Source organism: Aspergillus melleus (assembly GCF_016097325.1).
Source record: "Aspergillus melleus strain CBS 546.65 chromosome Unknown contig8, whole genome shotgun sequence".
NCBI lineage: Eukaryota > Fungi > Ascomycota > Eurotiomycetes > Eurotiales > Aspergillaceae > Aspergillus > Aspergillus melleus.
In genome coordinates, this window is record NW_025763377.1 from 1,784,044 (window position 1) to 1,806,379 (window position 22,336).

Consider the following 22,336-nt stretch of genomic DNA (forward strand, 5'->3'; position numbering starts at 1 on the left):
ATATCTAGATAAAACAGAACCGCAACCCAACATGAACAGGACTGACTAACTCGTCTTCTGCGTCTCGCAATACATAGATACATACATACATAACATCGAACCCAAGCTCCAGGTCGGAATGCGAACCGGGCAAAAGAAGAATAAAAAGGAACCAAGAACGGGGAAATAGATCGGTCTTAACTCCATGCCATGAAACTCCTGACCGCTGAAAACAGGGTATGCAGTAAACAAAACAAAACCACCTTACAGGAGAGAAGAGAGCGAAAAAAAATCATCAAGCAGGTGAGCAGCCCATGTACGTTGATCAATCACTCTGACAGCTACTTCGAAGGAGCGCCGGCCAAGGATCGGATATTGTAGAATAGAAGATAGGCGTCGGCGTTAAGGACGTCCGCCTCAGTTGCTGGAGTGACCTGATCATCGTTGAAGAGCATCCACTGCTGTATGTTAGTATCAAAACACGATATGAGATGTGACAGGGATAGACGTACCCGATCACCTTGTCGGCAGTAAGCGTAATAATGGCCAGCGTCAAGTTTTCCCTTATGAACCACTGCAGACGATAGGTCATACACGTACCGCGATCTGTCAGTCAGGGGGTGCGGGTTGGTTGTGTACGGGAGCATATTGATGGACAGAGGGAAATCAATTCTGCCCTCGAGCTTCTCCGAAACCGAAAAAGTATGTTCATAGCGCTATTAACGGGATTAGGACAGAGCGTGCAACGGCAGAAAATATGAATAGATACGTACCTTCAACTGCATGCACAGAATCGCCGGCAATTTCTTGATCCGCAGCTGCTTTGTCGCCTTTTGAGGGGTGTCACCACATGAGGTGCAGTTGTAGACACCTGCCATGAGCTTCTCAGGGGAAGTAAAGCTCTCGAGGCATCCGGTCAGCGTAGGTGGAGAGGAGGGCCCAGAGCCGCCCATGGCGCGCTTCTTTGCCTGCACCTGGACATCTAGACTCAGATCCACCATGGGATCTTCGGTTCGCGTGACATTGCCGCATTTGTCGCAAGTCACGCTGCTGCGAAGCTTGCCGTAAAAGGTCTTGTGGAAGAAGCAGGGACAACCCTTCTCATGGTTCTCCTGATGTCCATCGGTGGTTGCGTGCAGCTTATCGACCAGAAACTGGTAATATTCGTGTGCATCTTGTTGATGATACCCTGCCAGAGTCTGTGGAAGAGTTAGTATCGTTTTCAAGGCCCGTGAAAACATCGTGATCTCATACCGCGCTTCCCCGCCATGTTGCCACGAGAAGGTTCAGGGCTGCGAATCCTTCCACTTTTTCAGTACTGTTGAAATCGGCAAATGCTTCTGCAACCGCACAGCCTATGCAATCGGGTATTTGGCAATCGTGATGGTGGGGATGGCCATTTCCCAGGAAATAGGTGGTCAGGATTGGATCGTGAAGCAGAGTCTGAAGAATGACATTCATGTAACAAGTTTGGCCCAGGTTATACAAACCCCTGGCGCCTGCTTTCGCACAAAGACGTCTGTTGGCGTTGCTTCTGACATACAGCTCATCGGCCGAGCTCTCGCTGAACCGACGTTTTTGGGCAACTGATCCACCTTAGCTCGGAATCCCATTGGTATGAACGCATATACAAACCTTTGATTGTGTTCTCTGATGATGACGATCGCAGCCGCTCCAGGCCGTGATCATAGATGAGATCTTCACAGCTCTGGCAATACAGAGCGCGATTTCTTGATTCCATGACTAGACGAAGATTAGCCACATTCCAAGAGTCGCGCACAGGACTAACTTACAAAACGAATGTCCGGTTTTCTCGGTGTGCTTATTCCGACTGCTTGGGGTGCAGGCTTCGGAGCAAGTCAAGCACGTGTACTTGGGTCTCAGAAGACTATAGGCACGCGAACTCGTATTGTTCTTCCCAATCATCTCCGCCGTAATGGGATGAGGGGCCAATGCATTGTGAGTCTTGAGAAACGAGTTTTTGAACTGATTCGCAGTGCTTCCCGCATGCGCAAGCTGAGTGGCAAGGTGCTCTTGTGGCCCGTCAGCATGGAGAACAAGAATAGAGAGAAATCTGCCATAGTGTTCGCATACCACAGCCAAACTCGGCCTCAGAAAGGAGCGTCACAGAAGCTACGCTGGCCATTGTGAGGATGTCAGATTGGTAGGGCGCTAGTATAGAATTGAGGCGTCCCGAGTTTAGTTCAGAAGGAAGAGGTTGCACAGTGAGAACGCAATCTCCCGGGAACAAAGTGGATCATGCGACACGATAGAGTCAATCAGTTGCCAAGGAGGCTCAGCTCTATAGGATGGGGTGGAGGCAGATGAAACAATGCAGTTTTCTAAGCGCAGAAACAATGGGGATCCATGGAATGAGACACCGTCAAGAACCCTTGATGCATCACACCAGCATTGTGCGTTTGGCAGGTCAGCCTCCTGGTCAGGATCAATTGGAGGCGTCCAATAGCAGACGGCGTCAGTGAATCGTCAACGGACAAGTTGAAGTTCCAGTAGGTTGTGTTCCGTCGTCGGATCGGGTCCCGAAGGGTACCGCAGGTCTGGCAGCCCTCTGAGGCTCTGGCTCTCACGGGGGTGACTCGACGGGGTCACTAGAGCGAATGACACTGCGGAGCACTCAGATGTACCCAATAGGAGTAACAATAACTAGAAGAATAGAGCTCTCCGAAAGGGAGTAGGGCGCTGGGGACGGAGGAAGCTAGTCTAAAGGATCTTTTTTCGCTGGTCGCAAGGGTTGTCGCCGCGGCCGCCCGGCGATAAGAACCCGGGACTGCCATTGATCCGTCCCCACGTGGTCTTTACTCGGCGCTATTGACTCTGTGCAAGCAGTACAACGGATTCATTCAGTCATTTCATGATTCATTGGTGTCGATCTCCCCAAGACTAATTACATGCATGCGACACAGCATTTGCAAGTTAAGCACCCGATCAATTCAGCTGTCAACCTTGTCGCAAGACAATGCCACGGGCCAATATAGCCCTGCTGCCTGTATGCGCTGGTATCCAGTGTCCGACATCATTGACCCTTCGTCCCGTGTCTGTTATCCATCGCTTCCTGTCAGATGTATCAAACGGCGACCTAAGATTAGCTCTTAGTGCCAGAATGCTTGTAGCGCAGACCATTCCTTCTGGTTGTGATGTCGTCGACGAAGCCTAGTCCACGAGTCTGTAAATAACCTCCCTGAAACTATCTCTTTATCGATCGCATGCCCTCATCGCATTCCCCTTCCCCGAGGTAGAGCACTCGGACGCGCTCGGTTCGTTCCTCTTGTGGTATAGCGACCGATACTGGAGCCACGGGTACGGGCTCCTCTTGTGGTTCCCCGCGAAGGGAGAGACGATTTGGTTGTCGGTTTGGAGGGCAATGTAGTGGAGGGGTGTTCGACAAACGTGGTGTCGGTGGTTCTGGAACGGCATTGTTATGAGCATATGCAGCACTAGGTCAAAAGACAAGGACGAAACTTACATGTACGTTGCTTCATCATCCATCGAAGGTCGCGTTTGTTCTGTTTCGAACTCTGGAGGTTTGTCAATACAGTGTGCTCATGGCGGGAGGCACGTTGACCATACCTTTCTGTGCTTCCGCTAGCTTCGCTCTTCTGAAAGATTCGGGAATCGGAGCCTGCAAAAACTTTAGTACCAAGTCTTGACCAATGCTATCACTGTGGTCTGCCATACCTCGGGAAAATCGACACAAAACGCATTCATGTTCATTCCGTACAGGAAACTAGCAAAGCTTTCGCTGAAGCGCGTCAGACTCTCGTGCATTAACTGCAGATGCATGAAGTTGGCCTCCAGATCGGCCATGGAGTCGGCGAGTTCTGCAAACTGGGGCTCCAGGGCATTGATGGCTGGTTGGCTATATCCTGCATTGCCGATACTGCCTCCATATCCATGGCCTTCGCGGAAAGATGAGCGAGAGCTAGGTCGGAGGGGAGTCGTAGGCCTGGAGGAAGGATGAGGACGCGAGGAGGCTCGGGCTTCCATTTTGGCGATGGCAATTCGATTCCGAGGATTGAGAAAGCGTAGGAGTGGGGTCAGTAGGGATGCGGAACTGCGCGTGCCTCAAATTCAATCGGAGCTAGCTTTTCTCGATCATTGATTTAATATTGGGGCTCGGTTAAGTGGACGAAAATCTATCTTTAGAGCGTTAAAAGGGTGTTTGTTGACGCCGGCGGTTGATCCCCCGCTTTCGGGTGGCGGAGGCCTCAGGCCCTGAACTGAACCCCTGGTTGGCTCCATCTTTTGGGTCCCTTTCTCGCTTTTTTTTTCCCTGGCTGTTCTTCCTTGCCAATTGCCAATTGCCAATTCCTTGCCTCTCGGTCCCTTCCTGGCTTTCGTTTCCTCTTATCTCATCTTTTCTTACTTCCCCGCATCCGCGGTTAAAAAGGTCAGGGGTCAGACGATCTTTGGCTGATCTTGTTTCGCCCTTCCTTGCCTAGTCGCACCAAGGAGTACGCGGAGAACGGAGACCAGGATTGCACCCACTTCTGTCCCTCCCTGTGGTCTCTCATTTTAGCACATGCATGCTGGTTCGTTCCTACGCCGCCGCCTCGCTCATTCCTCGGCCAAGTCTTTCCATTCCACCCCGTTTCAGTTGCACCGGTTCAAGGGTGCACAGATATTCTTACCGTCCTATTCAAGGCCGAGCTCCTTAATCTTCTCTTATCCACTTCGACGGTCCCTCTCCACTTTCTCCTCATCATCACTCGAGGAACCGAGGAAGGCCGTATCTTTCTGGACTGTCACATTCGCCGTTGTCCTACTTTGTGGAGGAACTTGGTTACAGGATAAATACCATCGCTCCGTGAACGACCCGTCGCTTCCGTCGCTTCCGCAACACGATCAAGACGACCCGGAACTATCGCCTTTCCTCCGAGTAATCGATACCCTCAAAACAATGCCTGGTGAAGCCGCCCCCGGAACCGTGGGCAACCTTACGCCTGAGCAGGAAGCCAAGTTGCAAGAGTTTTGGGTGTTGTTGTTGAAGGTTTGCGGTGTTAGCCTGGAGGGTGTTGAGCAAACCGGAGACGCTACTTCCTCGAGCGCATCGCAGAAAAAGGAACAGCAGCCCCAGCAACAACCCAAGCGGAGGTTCGGGTTATTCGGTGGTGGAAAAGGTAGTGAAGAGGACGATGCTGCAAGTGCCAAGTCGGCGAATGGCATCTCATCCGGCATTGCCTCCATCGACATCACCGATGGCGATGACAAGTATGGACAGTCGAAGGAATTCCAGCAAGCTCTTGTTGACATGAAGCCGGAGGAAATCCGCACTACCGTCTGGAATATGGTTAAACAAGACAATCCCGATACTTTGCTTCTGCGCTTCCTCCGAGCGCGCAAGTGGGATGTCAAGAAAGCGCTGATCATGTTCATTTCTACGATCCGGTGGAGATTGCTGGATGTCAACGTGGACGATGATATCATGAAGAATGGCGAACATCTCGCCTTGAAGCAGTCGCAGAGTTCGGACCCCGCGGAAAAGAAAGCTGGTGAGGAATTCCTCATGCAGATGCGCATGGGCAAAAGTTTCCTTCATGGCGTCGACAAGCTCGGCCGACCCATCTGTGTTGTCAGAGTGCGCTTGCACAAGGCCTCCGACCAGAGTACGGAAGTCTTGGACCGCTTTACTGTTTACACCATTGAATCTGCCCGAATGATGCTCGCACCTCCCGTTGAGACCGCCGTAAGTGCTTCCATTCCATGTTTTGACGATCGATTTCTGACCTGGAATAGTGTGTTGTCTTTGATATGACTAATTTCTCTCTGTCGAATATGGTACGTCTACATTTTCCCTACATGACATGAGCATGTCTAATGAACCTATTCAGGACTATAACCCTGTTAAATTCATGATCAAGTGCTTTGAGGCCAACTACCCTGAGTGTCTTGGAGTGGTGCTCATTCACAAAGCCCCATGGCTCTTCTCAGGTTCGTGTTCCTTTTGCATCTGCACTTGTGCTTGAAATGTTCTAACCATTGCGCAGGAATCTGGAAAATCATCAAGGGCTGGCTCGACCCAGTTGTTGCCGCCAAGATCAACTTCACGAACAATGTCTCGGATTTGGAGAAATTCATTCCCAGGGACCGCATCATGAAGGAGCTCGAGGGTGACGAGGACTGGGAATATAAATACGTCGAACCCCAGCCGGGCGAAAACAAGGCCATGGAAGACACGACGAAGCGAGACGAACTACTCGCGGAAAGACAGAAGCTCGCGCAAGAAGTTCAAGATGCAACCATCGCGTGGATCTCGGCCAGCCAGAAGAAGGACGACGAAGCCTTGAAGACCGCTAAAGAGCACAGAAACGGTCTGATTGAGCGGCTGAGAGTTCAGTACTGGCAGCTCGACCCTTATATCCGGTCTAGGTCGCTATACGACCGCCTGAACATTCTCCAAGGCGATGGCAAGATCAATTTCTATCCTACCGAATCGAAATAAACGGTGTCCTCGGTTAGGTTTGAATGGGTTCAAACCAGTTGAACATTCTAGATAGTTAGACCTTTTTGGATTCTGTTTTCTCTTACTATATAACTCTCGATAGGGAAGTTTTGTTTTATCTAATGTGACGCATATAGCATGTATATAAAGCACCTCATGATGGACAATGTGATGACTCTGGGGAGTCGGTTTTGGTCTCCTTGCTTCCTGGACTTATTATTTGGGTTACGCAGAGCCCTTATCGAATCGGCAAGGGGATACGAAAGCGGCCATTCAGCTGCAAGAGCGATTTGTTCTTAATTTAGTCTCTATACAAGTGACTCTCGAAAAGTGGGATTTGATTTAAACTGGCAGGGGCCGTAAAGGGCCGCTGAATTTGTGGCACTATTGCATTCGCCTCACTTTTCGTTACACGGCCACTCCGCCACTGGATGTGAAACCCCATATTGAATCAAAAGGTCGAGCCATCTGTCCATTGGTTGATAATTTAAATGAAGGATCGAAGTTCATTTAAGATTGCACTACGAAGCACAGCAGACGATGCCCGACCATGGCACCAAGCTGCAACATCAAGCCGGAGATAGAACTGCTGTGCGAGGTACAATATGAAGGTATGTACATGGCTCTTGTGTAAGGAAGACCTTACATCTTAGACTTGAGCTCCTCGTGCAAGGCCTTCAGCTTATCCATGTCCGTGTCCTGGGCGGGCCATCCAATACCCAGACCCTCCTTCTCGTTGGGCTTGGGGATCTGCGTAACCGTTAGCCTTGTCCTAATGTCAGACGAAGTCGGTGAGGCGATCGAGGTAGTAGCGTGTGTAACATCGGTGTCGTTGCCAATGCGACTCTCGACTTAGGGGTAAGTTGGACTCACCATGTGAAAATGAACCTAGTACGAAGAAGAAACACATATGTCAGTCACCAACTCCCATGTGATGAAAGACTAGTGTGGAACTTACATGGGGCACCACCTGGTGGGCAATGCTACCGTTGTTCTGCAGGAGGTTGAAGTCCTTGGCACCAGAGACCTGGGCTACTTTCTTTGCAACGGGCTAGAAGGAGAAAGAGAGAGATACTGGTCAGTTCATTCCACTCCAATATAAGCTCAAGGGCGGTTGGCTCGAAACTGCGGGGAAAGGAAGGGATAGTCGTGGAAATTGGTCGCGTCGTCGCCCAAGGTCCCCAGATGCTTTGTCACGTCCCTATTAAAGGACCATCTATCCGCGACCCGAGCCATTTTGAGATCTTCTATTATTCTGCACATACCAGGATTTCAGTGAGATGGTCGTCGGGGATGTCGGTAAGCTTTTCGCCGTGGAACTTGGGGATCACGAGCTGTCATGGTTGAAACAGTGTCACTGTTAGTTGGTTTGTATCTTCTTAAAAACGAACGAAGCGGATCGATATGGATGATTCTCCTGGGAATTGCAGGATATACACATATGTTCGACCGATGCTGAACAGGCCCGTTGTCCATGGGTGCGCAGGTCACGGTCGAATTGATTGCAGTGCGGGGAGGTCGAAACTCAAGACAACTGGAGACTTACGGCATGTCCGCGGCTGAGAGGTTGAATGTCAAGGAAGGCAAAGACCTTGTCGCTCTCGAAGAGCTTGAAGGAAGGGATATCACCTATATTCCATGGCAAAGGTTAGCTAGCTACGTCACCCATTAAGGTTCATCGCGACGTTCATCATCGCGGCGCGACCGTAAAGAAACCTAGAAACTGCGATGGGATTGGTTTGGAGGAAAAGATCCGTACCCTTGATAATCTTGCAGAAGATACAAGCAGCAGAAGAAGACATTTTGCGATATCGTCGACGAAGTCTATACAGCGAGAGAAAACGAGAACAGCGTAGTTCAGCGCTCGAGAGGAGAAACGACCGAATGCGGGGTTCAAGGCGGAACCGACGGGGCATGAAAAACGGTCGGGAAAAGAAAAAGGTTGGACACGACCGGGATCGAACTCCGAATCACTCGTAAGATAGAGGGGGATATAAATCACTATCAAGAGCAAAAAGTGAGGATGGTGACAAACTAGCTCAGAACCCATTTCTTGCCTTTTACCAGAGATGGCCGTGGTTTGCGCCAAACATCCTCTGCTCAATCTTTGGATACCCATCTATCGACACAGTCGTCGATTTTATTGTTTTTCTTTTTGCAGGATCCGTTTTCTGTTGCCTATCATTATGATGGTTCTTACTCTTTTCTGTTCGTATTTGGCCCTCTGAAGGCCTATTTCTCGAGAACGGTGCGTGTGCAATAGTGCGTATATCTTGTGTCGATAACCTCCACGGCCGCTCCTCTCAGCCTCCACCAACGAATCTACTCGAGGCACTTCCATGCACCATCGACATTGGATGCAAGCCATTCATGCGGCTTCCGTGTCTTCCGTTGGTGTAATCGTCTCCAATCACCCTATCAATTGCCTGATATCAGCCAGCGGACTTTTGTCCGCTGCAACTAACCCCTCTCGCCGTACATCCATCCACGCAACTACCGAGGACACTGAACTGCACTGGGTCTTCAATTACCAATCCCAATGCACATATTGCACTCCGTACAACACCTCTCCACGGAGCCATGTCACGGGCATGCTTTCTACCCCAACACCCAGAGATTTGGAGAAGACAAGGTTCACAGACCCGAACCAAAATCCCCTGATTCCTTATTGGCAAGATCACCGAGCTCTAAAGCCTAGGATTGACCCCACTCATACACCTATCTTATCATTTGCTGCGTCTCCGCAAAGTCAGGCTTATCTACTGCACGTCTCCAACGATGGGCTTGTATATAGGCTCTGGTCCTACTCGCTGAATGAATAAGATTGTTTCCGCTTAATCTTCCAAGTCTTTAGCTTTATCAGGCGCCTGACTGTCTATCCTGTGTACGGCATTTTGACTAACACGCATACAACCCTACCGGCCCTTCTACATCATCTACACGAGCCATGCTCTCGACGGAATTGTCCGAGGAACAGGTATCGGCCCTGAGGGCCAATAAAGACCGCCTTGCAAAGGACCTCCATCATAGCTGCCAATGGGGTTTTGGGATCCGCTGGGGAGAGTGAGTATCTCATTCATCTTTCTTTCGCATAGTAAATAGACAGGCTTCTAATGAAATTCAGTGGCTCTACAGACACGGGCATGCAGCGCCTGGCGCTATCAGACGAAGACAAGACGGTGCGAGACTGGTTTATCGAGACAACAAAGGCATTGAAATGCAGTGTCACAATTGACGAGATGGGCAATATCTTTGCCGTACGGCCCGGGCGACGCAAGGACGTGCCTCCGGTGTTCATCGGTAGCCATTTGGACACGCAACCTACTGGTGGTCGGTACGACGGCATACTAGGGGTTCTTTCGGGGATTGAGACCTTGAAAGTCATCGACGAGATGGGACTCGAGACAGAGGGTGGTGTTGGTGTTGTGAACTGGACAAAGTAGGAACTCCGTTTGATCGAAATTGGCTATCGTCCGTCAAACCATCGCGACTAACATCTGTACAGTGAAGAGGGTGCTCGTTTCCCTATTAGTATGGTCGCTTCTGGCGTCTGGGCCGAATGCATCCCGCTTGAACGAGCCCATGGACTCAAAGAGGTCCCGACCGTGGCATCTCTCCCTACTGCTTCATCTGCCCCGGAGTCAATGAAATCGGCCCTGGAAAAGATCAATTACCTGGGAAGCGTGCCGTGTTCTTACAAAGAGACTCCGATGGCGGCGCACTTCGAACTGCACATCGAACAGGGACCGCATCTTGTGTCCGCAAACCAGCGCGTTGGCGTCGTCACCGCCGTGCAAGCATACCGCTGGTACCGGGTCAACATCATCGGCAGGGACACCCACACAGGCACGACGGCATTTCAGCACCGCGCAGACGCTCTGTATGTCTTCGCACGTATGATGGTGCATGCGCGTGAGGTCGCGTCTTCGCACGGATGTCTCGCAAGCGTTGGCATTGTGGAAGCAAAGCCCGGAAGTGTGAATACCGTGCCCGGGCTGGTCAGCTTTACGCTCGACATCCGCGGGCCGGAAACCGACCTAGTTGAAGTCGTCGAGACACAATTGAGGAAGGACTTTGACGCGATCGCAGCGGAAGAAGGCAAGGGAATTGGGAAACCTTGCCGTGTTGAGTGGAAGGTGGACTTTGATTCGCCGGCCGTCAAGTTCCATCCGGACTGCATCGACTGCGTACAGGAATCGGCGGAGGCGGTGGTGGCCGATGCGCCGGAGCCGAAGTCGCTGGTGCGAACGATCATGAGCGGCGCTGGACATGATAGTGTGTTTACTTCGAAGAGGGTACCCACTAGCATGATCTTCGTGCCCTGCAAAGACGGGCTGAGCCATCATCCGGAAGAATACTGCTCTGCGGATGACTGCGCGACTGGCACCTCGGTCATTCTGCAGGCAGTGATTCGCTACGACCGAAAGAGGTTCTCCGCCTAGATGATATCGCGGTCCATGTCTGGACGGAGGGATGAGGAACCAGAATGTAAATAAGATACGAGAATCTACGAGAGAAGCCAAATTGAAATTTTTGGAGTCATAATCATGTCATTGAACCTAGCTACTCCGTGACATCGAAACAGCAACAATGCACAATCACTTTTTTGATTTTTCGTTAGGATGCGCAAAGACGTAGCAATTTCTGACTAGATAAAGCCTACTCAAGCCACGCCCGCAACATCCATGGACGCCCTAAGAAGACCTAGCGACATCTCCTTTACGAGGAGGGAGCGCCACGGCCACGGCCGAAACCGCCACGGAAGTTAGGGGCGAACTCGCCGGGGGCACCACCCTCCTTGCCCTCCTCGCGGCGGCGGTAGCCACCCTCACGGGGAGCACGGGGACGACGCTCGCGCTCCTCACCACCCATCATGCCACGGGGGGGAGCGTGAGAACGCTGCTGCTTGATGTGGGTGGCGGGGACAACCTCAGCGGGGAGGTGCAGCCACTCACGGAGGTAGTCAAGACCCTATCGACAAAAAAAAAAAAAAGAACCGTTAGTCTACCGAACTTGACCGTTTCTTGCACGGAGCCAGGATTTTGGCATCTTCAGGGAAAACGTACCTCGGGGGTGAGGGTGTAGTAGTAGTACTGCCACGAGAACTGGGTCTTGACATAGCCGCGGGAGTTCAGGGACTGCAGGGCCTTGATCACGTAAAGGTTCTTGGTGTCAATGTCGCCATGCTTGGGAAGGTTGAAGTCCTTCTTGGCCACGAGCACACCCTCTGTTCAATCAAACATTCAGTCAGCCATTTTATTCCCGATCGTCCTTGTGAGTGAAGCGAGGCAGGTTGAATTCAATCCGAGAATTTCGTCCAGCGCAGAGAGCGTAAGCGAGGGAAGGGTCGGCGACAAAAATCACATACCGCGGAAGAGGTACTCGTGGATCTTCTTGCGGTCGTCCTTAGGGATAAGCCTGGAGAGTTATTAGATACCATATCCTTCTAGAAAGCATTGAGGCTAGAAGGGCCCAACTTACATTGTTGCGAGTTCCTGGCGCTCTTCGGGGAATCGCTCAAACAACGCCGGAAGAGTATGGTTTAAATGATGGATATAGTCGAGTGGAGCGGCTGCGCTTGGGAGTGAAAAGTAGTGCGGTGGCTTCCTGATCCGGAAAGCGGCTAGGGCTTGGACCCTCTTTGCGACGCTAGTCCTGATATAGGTAGATTTGTGGCTGTGATTAGGTAATGCGATCAGCCACAGGGCTCAGTCCACACCGCCCTTTGATTCTGCCGGTGCTTGAGTAATCAGTAATCGCCGTTCCTTCCTTATCGTCAACTCTCCGCAATCTTGCAGTCACTTGCGCTTCACCTCTGCCGATTACACCTCTGTGGTATCCCCCACTGTTTCCTCAGATTTGAAGTGAACGAAAAACTCGAGTATTCTGAGTTGTCAGCGATCAAAATGGCATCGTCGAACATCAATATCCTGCTCACGTCCTTCCCTGGACTGTCGCTTCCCTCGACACTCTCCTTCTCCCTCGCCTCCACCTCTACCATCGCCGATCTCGCCGACAAGATCTCTTCATACATCCCGACATCCGTCCCGTTCCAGTCGCTCGTCTTGACAACCACCAGCAACAAGCAACTCGACCCCTTATCGCAGAGCCTCGTCTCTACTCTACTCGCCTCAAATGGCGACATCAGCACGGCATCGAACCTCCTACCTCTCCGTCTCTCGGTCCCGCTATGTGGTGGAAAGGGTGGTTTCGGCTCCCAGCTTCGTGCAGCTGGAGGGCGCATGTCCAGTAAGCGAAAGCGCAACCAAGGCGACGACAACGGATCCAGCCGAAACCTCGACGGCCGACGTCTCCGCACCGTCAACGAGGCCAAAGCGCTGGCCGAATACCTCGCCGTGAAGCCGGAGATGGATCGTAAGGAGAAGGAGGAGCGCCGACGTCGGTGGCAGTCGGTCGTGGACATGGCCGAAAAGCGCCAGGAGGAACTGAAGAATGGGGGCGGCAAACAGAAAGTCGACGGCCAGTGGATGGAGGATAAGGAGGAGATGAATGAGAGGGCTAGAGATGCTGTGTTGGTCGCCATGAAGAACGGGGACTGGTCGGATAATCTGCGCGATGCTATCTTGGGTGGCTCTAGCACGAGTGCGAGCGCCAGCGAAGGCAGTGGTCAGGAAACACCTAGTGGCAGTGGCTCGGACGAGGAGAGCGATGAGGAGATGGAGGGAAATGGTGCCCCGGGGCCATCTGCGCCTGCTCAGAAAGCAGCTCCTCGGAAGTTCATTGGATTTGATGATGACGACGAGTTCATGAGTGACTCGGAAGAGGAGGAAGACCAGCCTAAGGACTCCAAGGGCAAGGGAAAAGCAAAGGCTTGAGCTAGTGGACGACGTAGACGGTTGCCATGATGTTTTCTTTGCGCTGTATCTTTTGATTTACGTTATGTTTTCAGCGTTCCGCGAACAGGGCCAGGATGCGACTTTTTTTCTTCTTTTACAAAACCTTCGATGCATTGTATAGCATAGTAGTAATCAATCAAATTTTCACAGATCAGTTCATGTTGCTTGACTACGAATATAACTTGACAAAATCCCTTTCTTTGATGTGAGTAGAATGATAGGATTTGCCACAGCAGCTTTTTCGGTGATCCGCACCGACATCCGCTCCGGTGCTATCAGCGCTATCAATCGTTCTCCTCGCATACTTTTTACTCCGTCCTTTCAACATTCTACACCACCCCGTCATGTCATACTGCCTGGGACGGGTTGTCTCTAAATCCTGGCGATCAATCCAGGGTTGTCGCCAACTTCCCCGTCCGCCTCGATCGCTTCCCCAGAGGCTTCCATCTCGGAGCTTTCTTTCACGACCGCATAGCTTCCCCGAGCTCAGCTTCGACTCTCTGCCATTCAAACAACAACGCTTATTCTCCTCAACGACCCCGTCGCATACAATCCCGTCCCTCCGTGCCGAGGAATTCCTTCCTGTTTGCTGTCCTGGATGCGGAGCCTATTCGCAAACCCTCGATCCTGAAGAAGCTGGATACTACGGTGAAGCTAGAAAGCAGACGCGGAAATTCCTCTCGGAGGCAAGAAAAGAGACCCAGTCCACGTCGGAGAGCGCACCCAAACCAGAGCGTGCGTATAACCATATTTCTCTTTTTAACGTCTGTCGACGAGACTAATGCAACTCTAGATGATGTCCTTTTCGAACCCGGGTTCGCGCCCCAGAGCGAAGATTCAGAACAGTTACCTACATTCACACATGTCTGCGATAGATGCCACGACCTGTTACACCACAACAAGGCAATTCCCGCCGTCTCACCGACGATTTATTCTATCCGAGCACTCCTCGACGAATCCCCGCATAAACATAACCGCATTTACCACGTCATAGACGCTGCGGATTTCCCGATGTCTCTGGTCGATAATATCTACGAAGCTCTTTCCCTGCAGGACCAGCGCTCGCGAAACCGACGCGCAGGTTTGTATCAATACAAAGGGGGGAGAAAATTGCCAACTATTTCCTTCATCATCACGCGATCCGACTTGCTCGCGCCGACCAAGGAGCAGGTGGACTCGAAAATGGACTACGTGCGCTCTATTCTCCGCGACGCTCTGAAGTCACAGAGTGGGGACTATCGTCTGGGCAATGTCCATATGATTAGCGCACACCGCGGTTGGTGGACTAAGACGGTCAAGGAGGAGATCAGCGAGCATGGAGGCGGTATTTGGGTGGTTGGGAAAGCCAATGTTGGAAAAAGCAGTTTCATAGAGGCTTGCTTCCCCAAGGATTCGAAGACTTTGGAAAAATTCGCGGAGCTGGTTGAACGTCGCCGAGAGGAGGAGATGCTTATCTCCAAACCGATTCAAACATCGACGCCGGATTCCGACGGTCTCCTGCCTCCAGCCCCTCGGGAGGAACAGTACCCTATCCTTCCAGTTGTATCGTCACTCCCTGGTACTACCGTTTCACCCATTCGTATCCCGTTTGGTCGTGGCAGAGGGGAGATGATTGATCTCCCTGGGCTAGAGCGCACTGAAATAGCCAACCATGTCGTGGACTCGCACAAGCGTGACTTGATAATGACCAAGCGGATCAAACCTGAGCGTCACAGTATTAAGACGGGCCAGTCGTTGCTTCTCGGGGGCGGACTTGTTAGAATCACCGCGGTGAACCCTGACCATGTGGTGATGGCCGCCTGTTTCCTTCCGATTGAAGCCCATATCACCAAGACCGAAAAAGCGATCGAGATGCAAGCGCAACAGCGCCAATATCCCGGTGACAACATCGTGAAGGAAGGCAGTGGAGACACCATTGCATCTGCCGGTGTGTTCGACCTGAAATGGGACGTGACTCAATCGCATCTGCCGATCTCGATAGCCAAAGCGATGCAAGACAAAGGAATTCAGCCTCCCCGCTTGCCTTATAGAGTGATGTCAACTGACATCCTAATCGAGGGATGTGGGTGGGTCGAGCTCACAGTCCAGGTACGAGCTAATGCCGATGGCAACGAGTCTCCAAGGTCCTCGCCGCAAGTCGAGGTCTTCAGTCCCAACGGCCAACACATCGGTTCGCGGAAGCCAATCGAATGCTGGCGTTTCACCGCAGAGAAGAATTCATCTGACAGGCGCAAAAGAGCATCGCGGGGTCGACAGAGCATTGGCCAGAAGAAGCGCGCTCGTTCTTCGTCGTGAATACAAACAGTCTAGGACCCAAAGCTTGGGGTTCTTGAAGGCGGATTCAATTAACATTTGTATAACCTTGCATGGAGCATAGCGATTGGTGTTTTGTTGGATATAAAAGCAGTGCATATACGCTCAAATTTCTGTACATTATCATTAGATCTACGTTGTCACGTAAAATAATCTCCCATCTTGGTGGACTTCTATAGCATCAATCATTTCCTAGTGTGGACCAGGGCGCTAAAGATGAGCACATTATTAGTCTACAGCGGGGGACCTTCTGCTTCTCTCGATTCTCGTGTTCTCTCCCTCCATCCTTTGCATTCTGTTATTCACAACCATCTCTCTATCTCTATCTATCTTCCTATTTCCTTTTAAAACCCCATATTCGCCATATAACAAAATGCTCTCCTCGCGGGGAACCAAGAAGACCGAATCCCTTCACCGTCCCTGGCGATATGCCGCAGCGCATACCTACGACACAGAAACCAACCCCGAGGGGTTGATATCCTTTGGCATGGCAGAACATGTATACCAATGACCCAAGTCACCCAATACTCAGTCTCTAACTTCACGACAGGCTTCAATGCGTCAAGAGATCGCGACCTACATCAACTACAAGGTATCCAAGTGCTCTCTATTCCTCCAACTCATCCCAAGAACCAACCTCCTCATTGATTCTGCCCCTCTAGGTGTCATTCACAGCAAACGACATCGGCTACCGTCCTCGTCCGGACTCGCCCGCTCGTCTTCCCCAGGCCGTGGCGTCGCATCTAAACTCCCTTCTGAAGCCTATAGTTCCCATCGACGCTGACCACGTCGTCACTGCTAGCGGACTAACGGCCATCGGGAGCATGTTGGCCTTCACCCTAGCAGAAGAGTCGGATGGGATCCTTGTTGCTCGGCCTGTGTATGGTCGATTCGAATTAGATTACGGCGTCGAGGCCGGCGTCCAGATTGTGTATGCGGACACCGAGCCCGAGGAATCTTTCGCGCCGGGTGTTGTCGCGAAGTATGAAGCGGCGTTGAAGGATGCTGTAAGTAAGGGTATCACTGTTCGTGCTGTTTTGCTTGTGAATCCGCATAATCCTGTGGGTGAGTTATTCTTCGGCACATTGGTCCTGGTTCCTAGCTTGCTGTTTTGCGTTGTGTCGATGATACTGCTAAACAAGTTAACGTACTGACATGTCTGACCAGGTCGTTGCTATCCTAAGGAGACCTTAATAGAGGTCCTTCGGTTCTGTAGCAAGTATAACTTGCACGTTATCAGTGACGAGGTCTATGCCTCCTGTGTTTTTGATTCGGGGGATCCGCGCGCCGTTCCGTTTACATCGATTCTGTCAATTGATGCGAAAGCACTGATTGATCCGAATCTTGTGCATGTTCTCTGGGGGTTCAGCAAGGTATGATGGCGTTCGTGGGCTATTTACGAACTCCAAAATCCGCCTTCCAAGGGGCTTCCTCCTCATTAGAAGGCTGATTCAATGAATATCTAGACTGACTGACACCCAAACAACAGGATTTTGCAGCAGGAGGCCTTCACCTTGGCTTCTTGATCACTGCAAACGAGCAACTCCGCGAAGCATGTAAAGTCATCGTGTGAGATTGAGCCCTCCATACCCCTCCCTCCTTGCTCTTCTCGATTACTATAAACCGACAAACCGCAACATGACATGTTACTTATGGAGTACTTTTCTGCGGAAGTTCGAGGGCTTTCTCTTTCCGGAACGGGCTTAGGTCAGCGCTGCTTTCTGATCCGGGATCAGGTCCGGATCGTGGCAGGAGCGACACGGTGCGTGTGCTCATTGTCGCCGGATCGCTCCCGGAACACTCCGGGAGCGATCCAGGAAGAATCTGGCTGAGGTTTGGCGGATCCGAGATCGGCCTTACTCAGCCGTACCTAGATGAAATTCCTTGCCAAATAAAATATGCGCCGCCAAGACGGTGGATGATCCATTGGTTCAACCAATGTTTTGCCAACATGTTGATGCTCCCCACCCATTGCAAAAATACGGCCCCATCATAACGAAGGTATCCTCGTTGCCTTTAGCACTTTAAGTTACTTCTGATACAGCTAGACATTGTCCAGGTCAAAGGGAACTACACACTGTTAAGAAGTCTATTACAGTAGCACGGCTGGTATCATGCTTCATTCTAATCAAGCTCACTAACCTCTCGATCTCATCCGAAGGCATTAAGTAGGTTATCTCTAGAAATCTTCCTAAGCTTAAAATTACCTTAAAGCTTCTATAGGTGGTCTCGTTGAAACTCCAATGTCTTTGTTTACGGGTATTAATATATAATGTCATCCGATCGGTTGTGAAAAAGGAAAGGACAGGAGCCCTTCATAGTAGGTATAAAGCTCTAGCTTCTATGGGCAAGATAGCAGGCATAAGTCTCCAGTGGTACTTATTAACTAAGTAGTATTTCGTATTTGTGCCAGGTGTGTTCATGTATGTATGTCAAATTGCGCGTCGCAGATAGTATATACGGTAAAGGAGATGCGCTTGTCCTAGGCCCAGTCTCGAGACCAAGAAATAAGAGCCGGGAAGTCGTGGATAGGGTGGCTTAAACTAGTCAGTCCTTATATCCTTTCAGGTTCGCTTTGGGGTTGTGTTATTGGCATGTCGTATTGTATCTTGTACTTTCCCAGAAGCAGAAGACATCATGTCTAGTGACATAGACCCCAGCCACAGTATGACAAGGCCGTTAAGTGAAAAGACAGTTAACTACAATTCATCTGCTTATCAGGCCTGAAGTCATGTGGCTGCCTTCTTTTTGTTTGGGCTGCCCAATCCCGTACGCCTTAGAAAGATTCAACTATTCGGTCTATTCTCTAGATCCAAAGACATGGCAATCGACATACCTGCCTTCCACATGTCTATTTTACCTTGAAATGTCTGGAGATTCTTTCTTTACTTATCAGGCTGCTGTCAAGAGTGTGCGCTTGTTCACCATTACCTGCCAGGATGTTTCTAAGATATCTAGTTTTTTGTACTTTTGAGACCCTGCTTCCCTTTCTTGGACAGTTCCACCATATGGGGTCTGCTTTGGGGAACAAAGGAACAAGCCGCTTTTTGATGGATAGTGCCAGAACTCAAAAAGAATATAATATGGACTGATCATGAGTTTCAAAGAGATTGTATATATATGCGCAAGGGTAGTTAATCTAAAATCGATGACTAACCAGTTTGAATTGAAACGGTGGCCATCTTGTATACGAGGCTCTTCCATGAATCTATGTCGACTCACAATTCACTACCGCCATAAAAGTAGTATAAATATGTTGAACCGCATGATTATAGGGTGGTCACGGTGGAGGCTGACATCGTGTATTTATACAGGTCTTCTGACCGGCTTTCCATACAATCTATACATTGCTCCAATACTAGAGTAATTGCCAAGTTAGCCGCGTGGGGGATATGGGATGGATCCTCAGGAAGAAAAGGGACGTTTCACTAGAAAGAATCTATTCTTCCCAAAGCTCCATCTCGTAATCGACCAACCCATATTGTTCGAGTCGATCACAAAGCCCAGTCAATTTCTTTCCAAGGCTTCCCATCGGCTCGACACCCAAGAGGCTGGTGTGTTCCATCTGACAGCTCGCTTGCAGGATCTCCTCCATCGTATCTTTCTGCTTCTGACAAACGGCAAGCTAGCAGATATTAATATCCTTCCATAGTTGCAGTCGATTGAAGGGCAGAGCTTGGCCGTCACGGAGGCTGCCTGAACACAAGCGGTCCCAGACAGATGGTTTCCTGAGATTAGCCAGATCCGGGCTACCTTCTAAAGCGAATTTATAGAGTCGTCTTACATGTAAGCTTGATGCGAACAATATACTTCATCCACATCCTTAGAGGTGACCGCGCTAGTTGCGCAAGAGAAGACGAATGGTGGATAAGAAATTGTCATGGAGTGAGAGATGATTCAAATGCTAAATCAAACCAGATCAGAAAATAAGATACTTACCCAGTTCACGCGCATTAGACACCAGCCACTCCGAGGTCTCCAAGAGGCATTGGCAAGCCTTGTCCGATTGGCAGGTATGCAATTTATCCATAGTCGCTCGTAAGGCGTGCTTGAACTGGCCGTATACTCCTTTCAAGTTAGCAGATTTAGCGGGATCATGAGAGGTAGATTCTAAGATCCTATTAGGCCCTACAGCCCTCATCTCAGTCATGGTTGCGAGAAAGGGCTGGGCTGGATTGGAGCGTCCAATGAAACCGTAGGACGAGTCCAACGCCTGAAAGGCAGCAGCGTTGGGTTTATTAGGAGAGAAATACGGTGGCATGGCGCCTTGACTTATTAGTACATCCATTACCGCAGGCTGCCATACTGAACCGTAGGATGTCGCGGCATCATGTGGTATTTGTGTTGAGTTTGGCCTGTTGAGGTTGTACACCATGCCAGAATTATAAGATGCGAAATATTGGGGCCGCTCAGGGCCGACAAATAGGTTTGAAATTTTGGCGCCCGCAATGAAGCATCTTGAAAGGCAGCTTATGTGTATCCATACTGTAGATGAGCGGGCATTCGGCGTTGACTGGCGGGTTGCGCCACGTCCTCTCGTTTATCTGTTTGTTGTGTTTGAAAGCTGCTAAGAATAGATGTTTCGTATTGTAAATTCTCGCACTAGCCACAACGTGGCTAATTCATGTAACGATACAGTACGGTACATTACTGCCCAGACGGCAAGGCAGGATGATATCCACATGTGCTCATCATGGCTCAACACAACCAACCTTCGGCTTATTGGTGAATGTTTATGTTATCGTATAACCAGGCCAATATGCTAACAGAGCCTCATGTGGTGTTTTTGTGGAGTCTGAGCTGTTGAGGTTGTACGCTATGTCAGAAACTCAGGATCATAAGGTGCGAAATATTGGGGCCGCGGAAGGTCGTGCAGGGCCGATCTATAAGATTGCAATCTTCCACCTTGCAATGTACTATCCTGGAAGGTAGCACATGTGATCCATGACCTGGATTAGTGAGTATTGTCCACAATCCGACTCCCGATGAACGTCATATCTTCGCTGCTATCATAACCCTGAGTCCCTGCTTCACACGGAAGGGGAGGACCGAAAGCCGAGACTGTAAGTGCCGGGTCTTAGATGGTCGTGTTAATCACATACTTACACGAATACAGGAAGAGATTCGTGATTGAACACGAAGAAAACCTGATATTCGACCTATTAGGTCAGCTGATGGCGTTGGCTATCGGTGATGGCATCTTCGCCGCGACGATCAAGGACGTGGCGGATATTTACACAGTGCCCATCCCTGCACATCGTAGGGGTATTCAGATGAAGATAAAGAAAGAAAAGTTGGATATCCCGATATTTCGGGAGCCAGAGCATACTGAAGACGGCTATCGAACATCTGATAGTCAACCACTCAAGTCACGGACGTGGAGTCGCATCCTGAAACGACTTGGAATTCGGGCCGGTCAAGCGCATAACCTGACACAGAAAGTGCTTCGCCGGGGCGGAATCAACGCGATCAACAGTATGTTTCCTGCTACATGGATGTTGACCCCTATAGCTAAATGTTTCGCAAATAGACAAAGCCCCATCGTCTGTTCGTGATCAAATTGCGGATCATGAATCGAATGCTGTCAAATATTACCTTAATGAAGTAGTGGACTTTGACACCGCAGCAGCATTTCACAAGCGACCATCAAACGAAATTGTGCAACGGGAACTCCGGTCGGCAACACTTTTGGCGGACCATACCGCCCCCATCGGCCTCACCGATGCACAGTCTCGGAAGATATCACGGGACCCGGAAGTACGTCGCTTGAGAAGGATTTCCCGGGGGCTCACAGCGAGGATCCGTGCGATGGGCCTCACTATTAAGGATGCAACAAGAACAGAGGCTGGTGAGCAGAAAAGGCGAGCAGATGCGGAGCTGAACAGCATGCTCACCTGTCTCCGAGACAAAGCCAAGGAGCGAAACCGAAAGAGACATTTTAGGAATACCGACACAGCAATTTTTAATCAACAATATGAGGGCACTTCCGAAGCCGTGAACAGCGACGGACAGAGTCAACTGCCTCGCTATTACCATTTCTCTGAACGGGCGGAGCTCGTCCGTCTTCTGTGCTACTCTGCACTCGCGGAAACAACAGAAAATGCCCACCATCGTCGGCTCGAGTATGTACGACTTCTAGTCCGCTGGCAGCGTCGAAAGGAAAGCCCACGTCGAGGTAGGCAGGCAGCCATCACCATACAACAGATGCCAACTCCGACACCACCGAAAGCCAGAATTGTTCCCGAGAAATATCACCCCTTACAATGTCCATTTTGCCTCTCTGACACGCGCCTACCCCCAATTGACCGTATAAAGAGAAAATGCAAAACGAATAAACTGTGGGATCATGTGGAGAATATTCATTGCCAGGAACTAGCTGCATTTGACACAGGCAATCGTCGTTGTGGGATATGCAGCATAAGAGACATTGACTTTTTACTTTCAAGCAGAAACGAGTTCAAGAATCATACCCAGATGGTTCATGGAATCAGACTACGTCCGTGACCTATTTGTTCTTACCAGGCTGTAAATTACTCATTTGCAATGAATGGAACTACAAAATCTCTAGGTTGCAGAAGAATTTGCAAGCAACGCTTTCAGGAGCATCTAAGGATTATTAGGGCAAAAGCGCAACCCCCTCCCCCCAAACGAGATTTAACGTAAGTCAACAATGACTCCTTAAAAATGAATCAATTTCCTCACCGTATCTGAGTAGCCACCATCTTTA

General features: G+C 50.3%; 11 protein-coding genes across 11 annotated transcripts; 7 read left to right on the forward strand and 4 right to left on the reverse strand.

Annotated features, from left to right (window-relative positions):
* Window positions 1-320: 320 nt before the first annotated feature.
* LDX57_012661 (putative ubiquitin C-terminal hydrolase Ubp8) lies at window positions 321-2,125 on the reverse strand (the record flags this gene model as incomplete). The annotated part of the gene is made up of 7 exons (XM_046094411.1): window positions 321-437; window positions 492-695; window positions 753-1,178; window positions 1,234-1,565; window positions 1,615-1,722; window positions 1,773-2,012; window positions 2,074-2,125. 7 exons carry the CDS (start codon window positions 2,123-2,125, stop codon window positions 321-323), a joined length of 1,479 nt encoding a protein of 492 aa, XP_045950390.1.
* A 1,084-nt stretch (window positions 2,126-3,209) lies between these two features.
* Window positions 3,210-3,984, reverse strand: DAM1 (DASH complex subunit DAM1; the record flags this gene model as incomplete). The annotated part of the gene is made up of 4 exons (XM_046094412.1): window positions 3,210-3,402; window positions 3,464-3,515; window positions 3,568-3,619; window positions 3,676-3,984. 4 exons carry the CDS (start codon window positions 3,982-3,984, stop codon window positions 3,210-3,212), a joined length of 606 nt encoding a protein of 201 aa, XP_045950391.1.
* Window positions 3,985-4,897: 913 nt separating this feature from the next.
* On the forward strand, window positions 4,898-6,439 carry CSR1_3 (CRAL-TRIO domain-containing protein; the record flags this gene model as incomplete). The annotated part of the gene is made up of 4 exons (XM_046094413.1): window positions 4,898-5,683; window positions 5,734-5,775; window positions 5,829-5,928; window positions 5,985-6,439. The coding sequence occupies 4 exons, from the start codon at window positions 4,898-4,900 to the stop codon at window positions 6,437-6,439; spliced, it is 1,383 nt and encodes a 460-aa protein (XP_045950392.1).
* Window positions 6,440-7,081: 642 nt separating this feature from the next.
* Window positions 7,082-8,241, reverse strand: HNT1 (HIT family protein; the record flags this gene model as incomplete). Its single annotated transcript, XM_046094414.1, has 6 exons — window positions 7,082-7,189; window positions 7,313-7,327; window positions 7,398-7,490; window positions 7,705-7,773; window positions 7,986-8,068; window positions 8,199-8,241. 6 exons carry the CDS (start codon window positions 8,239-8,241, stop codon window positions 7,082-7,084), a joined length of 411 nt encoding a protein of 136 aa, XP_045950393.1.
* Window positions 8,242-9,386: 1,145 nt separating this feature from the next.
* LDX57_012665 (uncharacterized protein) lies at window positions 9,387-9,882 on the forward strand (the record flags this gene model as incomplete). The annotated part of the gene is made up of 2 exons (XM_046094415.1): window positions 9,387-9,502; window positions 9,564-9,882. The coding sequence occupies 2 exons, from the start codon at window positions 9,387-9,389 to the stop codon at window positions 9,880-9,882; spliced, it is 435 nt and encodes a 144-aa protein (XP_045950394.1).
* Window positions 9,883-9,972: 90 nt separating this feature from the next.
* On the forward strand, window positions 9,973-10,881 carry LDX57_012666 (uncharacterized protein; the record flags this gene model as incomplete). Its single annotated transcript, XM_046094416.1, has 1 exon — window positions 9,973-10,881. The coding sequence occupies one exon, from the start codon at window positions 9,973-9,975 to the stop codon at window positions 10,879-10,881; it is 909 nt and encodes a 302-aa protein (XP_045950395.1).
* A 93-nt stretch (window positions 10,882-10,974) lies between these two features.
* LDX57_012667 (40S ribosomal protein eS10) lies at window positions 10,975-12,047 on the reverse strand. Its single transcript, XM_046094417.1, has 4 exons — window positions 11,921-12,047; window positions 11,808-11,857; window positions 11,506-11,666; window positions 10,975-11,410 (listed from the first exon to the last, which is right to left on the reverse strand). Coding segments are annotated over exons 1-4 (465 nt in total). The 5' UTR covers window positions 11,923-12,047; the 3' UTR covers window positions 10,975-11,158.
* A 1-nt stretch (window position 12,048) lies between these two features.
* On the forward strand, window positions 12,049-13,544 carry LDX57_012668 (telomere maintenance SDE2 family protein). The gene has a single exon (XM_046094418.1). It carries the CDS (start codon window positions 12,346-12,348, stop codon window positions 13,273-13,275), a length of 930 nt encoding a protein of 309 aa, XP_045950397.1. The 5' UTR covers window positions 12,049-12,345; the 3' UTR covers window positions 13,276-13,544.
* Window positions 13,545-13,640: 96 nt separating this feature from the next.
* On the forward strand, window positions 13,641-15,591 carry LDX57_012669 (uncharacterized protein; the record flags this gene model as incomplete). The annotated part of the gene is made up of 2 exons (XM_046094419.1): window positions 13,641-14,031; window positions 14,090-15,591. The coding sequence occupies 2 exons, from the start codon at window positions 13,641-13,643 to the stop codon at window positions 15,589-15,591; spliced, it is 1,893 nt and encodes a 630-aa protein (XP_045950398.1).
* Window positions 15,592-15,982: 391 nt separating this feature from the next.
* On the forward strand, window positions 15,983-16,763 carry LDX57_012670 (uncharacterized protein; the record flags this gene model as incomplete). The annotated part of the gene is made up of 3 exons (XM_046094420.1): window positions 15,983-16,108; window positions 16,160-16,201; window positions 16,272-16,763. The coding sequence occupies 3 exons, from the start codon at window positions 15,983-15,985 to the stop codon at window positions 16,761-16,763; spliced, it is 660 nt and encodes a 219-aa protein (XP_045950399.1).
* A 4,020-nt stretch (window positions 16,764-20,783) lies between these two features.
* LDX57_012671 (uncharacterized protein) lies at window positions 20,784-22,113 on the forward strand (the record flags this gene model as incomplete). The annotated part of the gene is made up of 2 exons (XM_046094421.1): window positions 20,784-21,084; window positions 21,140-22,113. 2 exons carry the CDS (start codon window positions 20,784-20,786, stop codon window positions 22,111-22,113), a joined length of 1,275 nt encoding a protein of 424 aa, XP_045950400.1.
* Between the last annotated feature and the right edge of the window lie 223 nt (window positions 22,114-22,336).

Excerpts from the sequence above, each read along its gene's own strand:
- LDX57_012667 (XM_046094417.1), bottom strand. Across the intron at positions 11,667-11,807 it reads CCACGAGTACCTCTTCCGCG|AGGGTGTGCTCGTGGCCAAG; the intron begins GTATGTGATTTT and ends TTGATTGAACAG. Across the intron at positions 11,411-11,505 it reads ACTACACCCTCACCCCCGAG|GGTCTTGACTACCTCCGTGA; the intron begins GTACGTTTTCCC and ends TTTTGTCGATAG.
- LDX57_012668 (XM_046094418.1), top strand. The coding sequence starts at position 12,346 with ATGGCATCGTCGAACATCAATATCCTGCTCACGTCCTTCCCTGGACTG.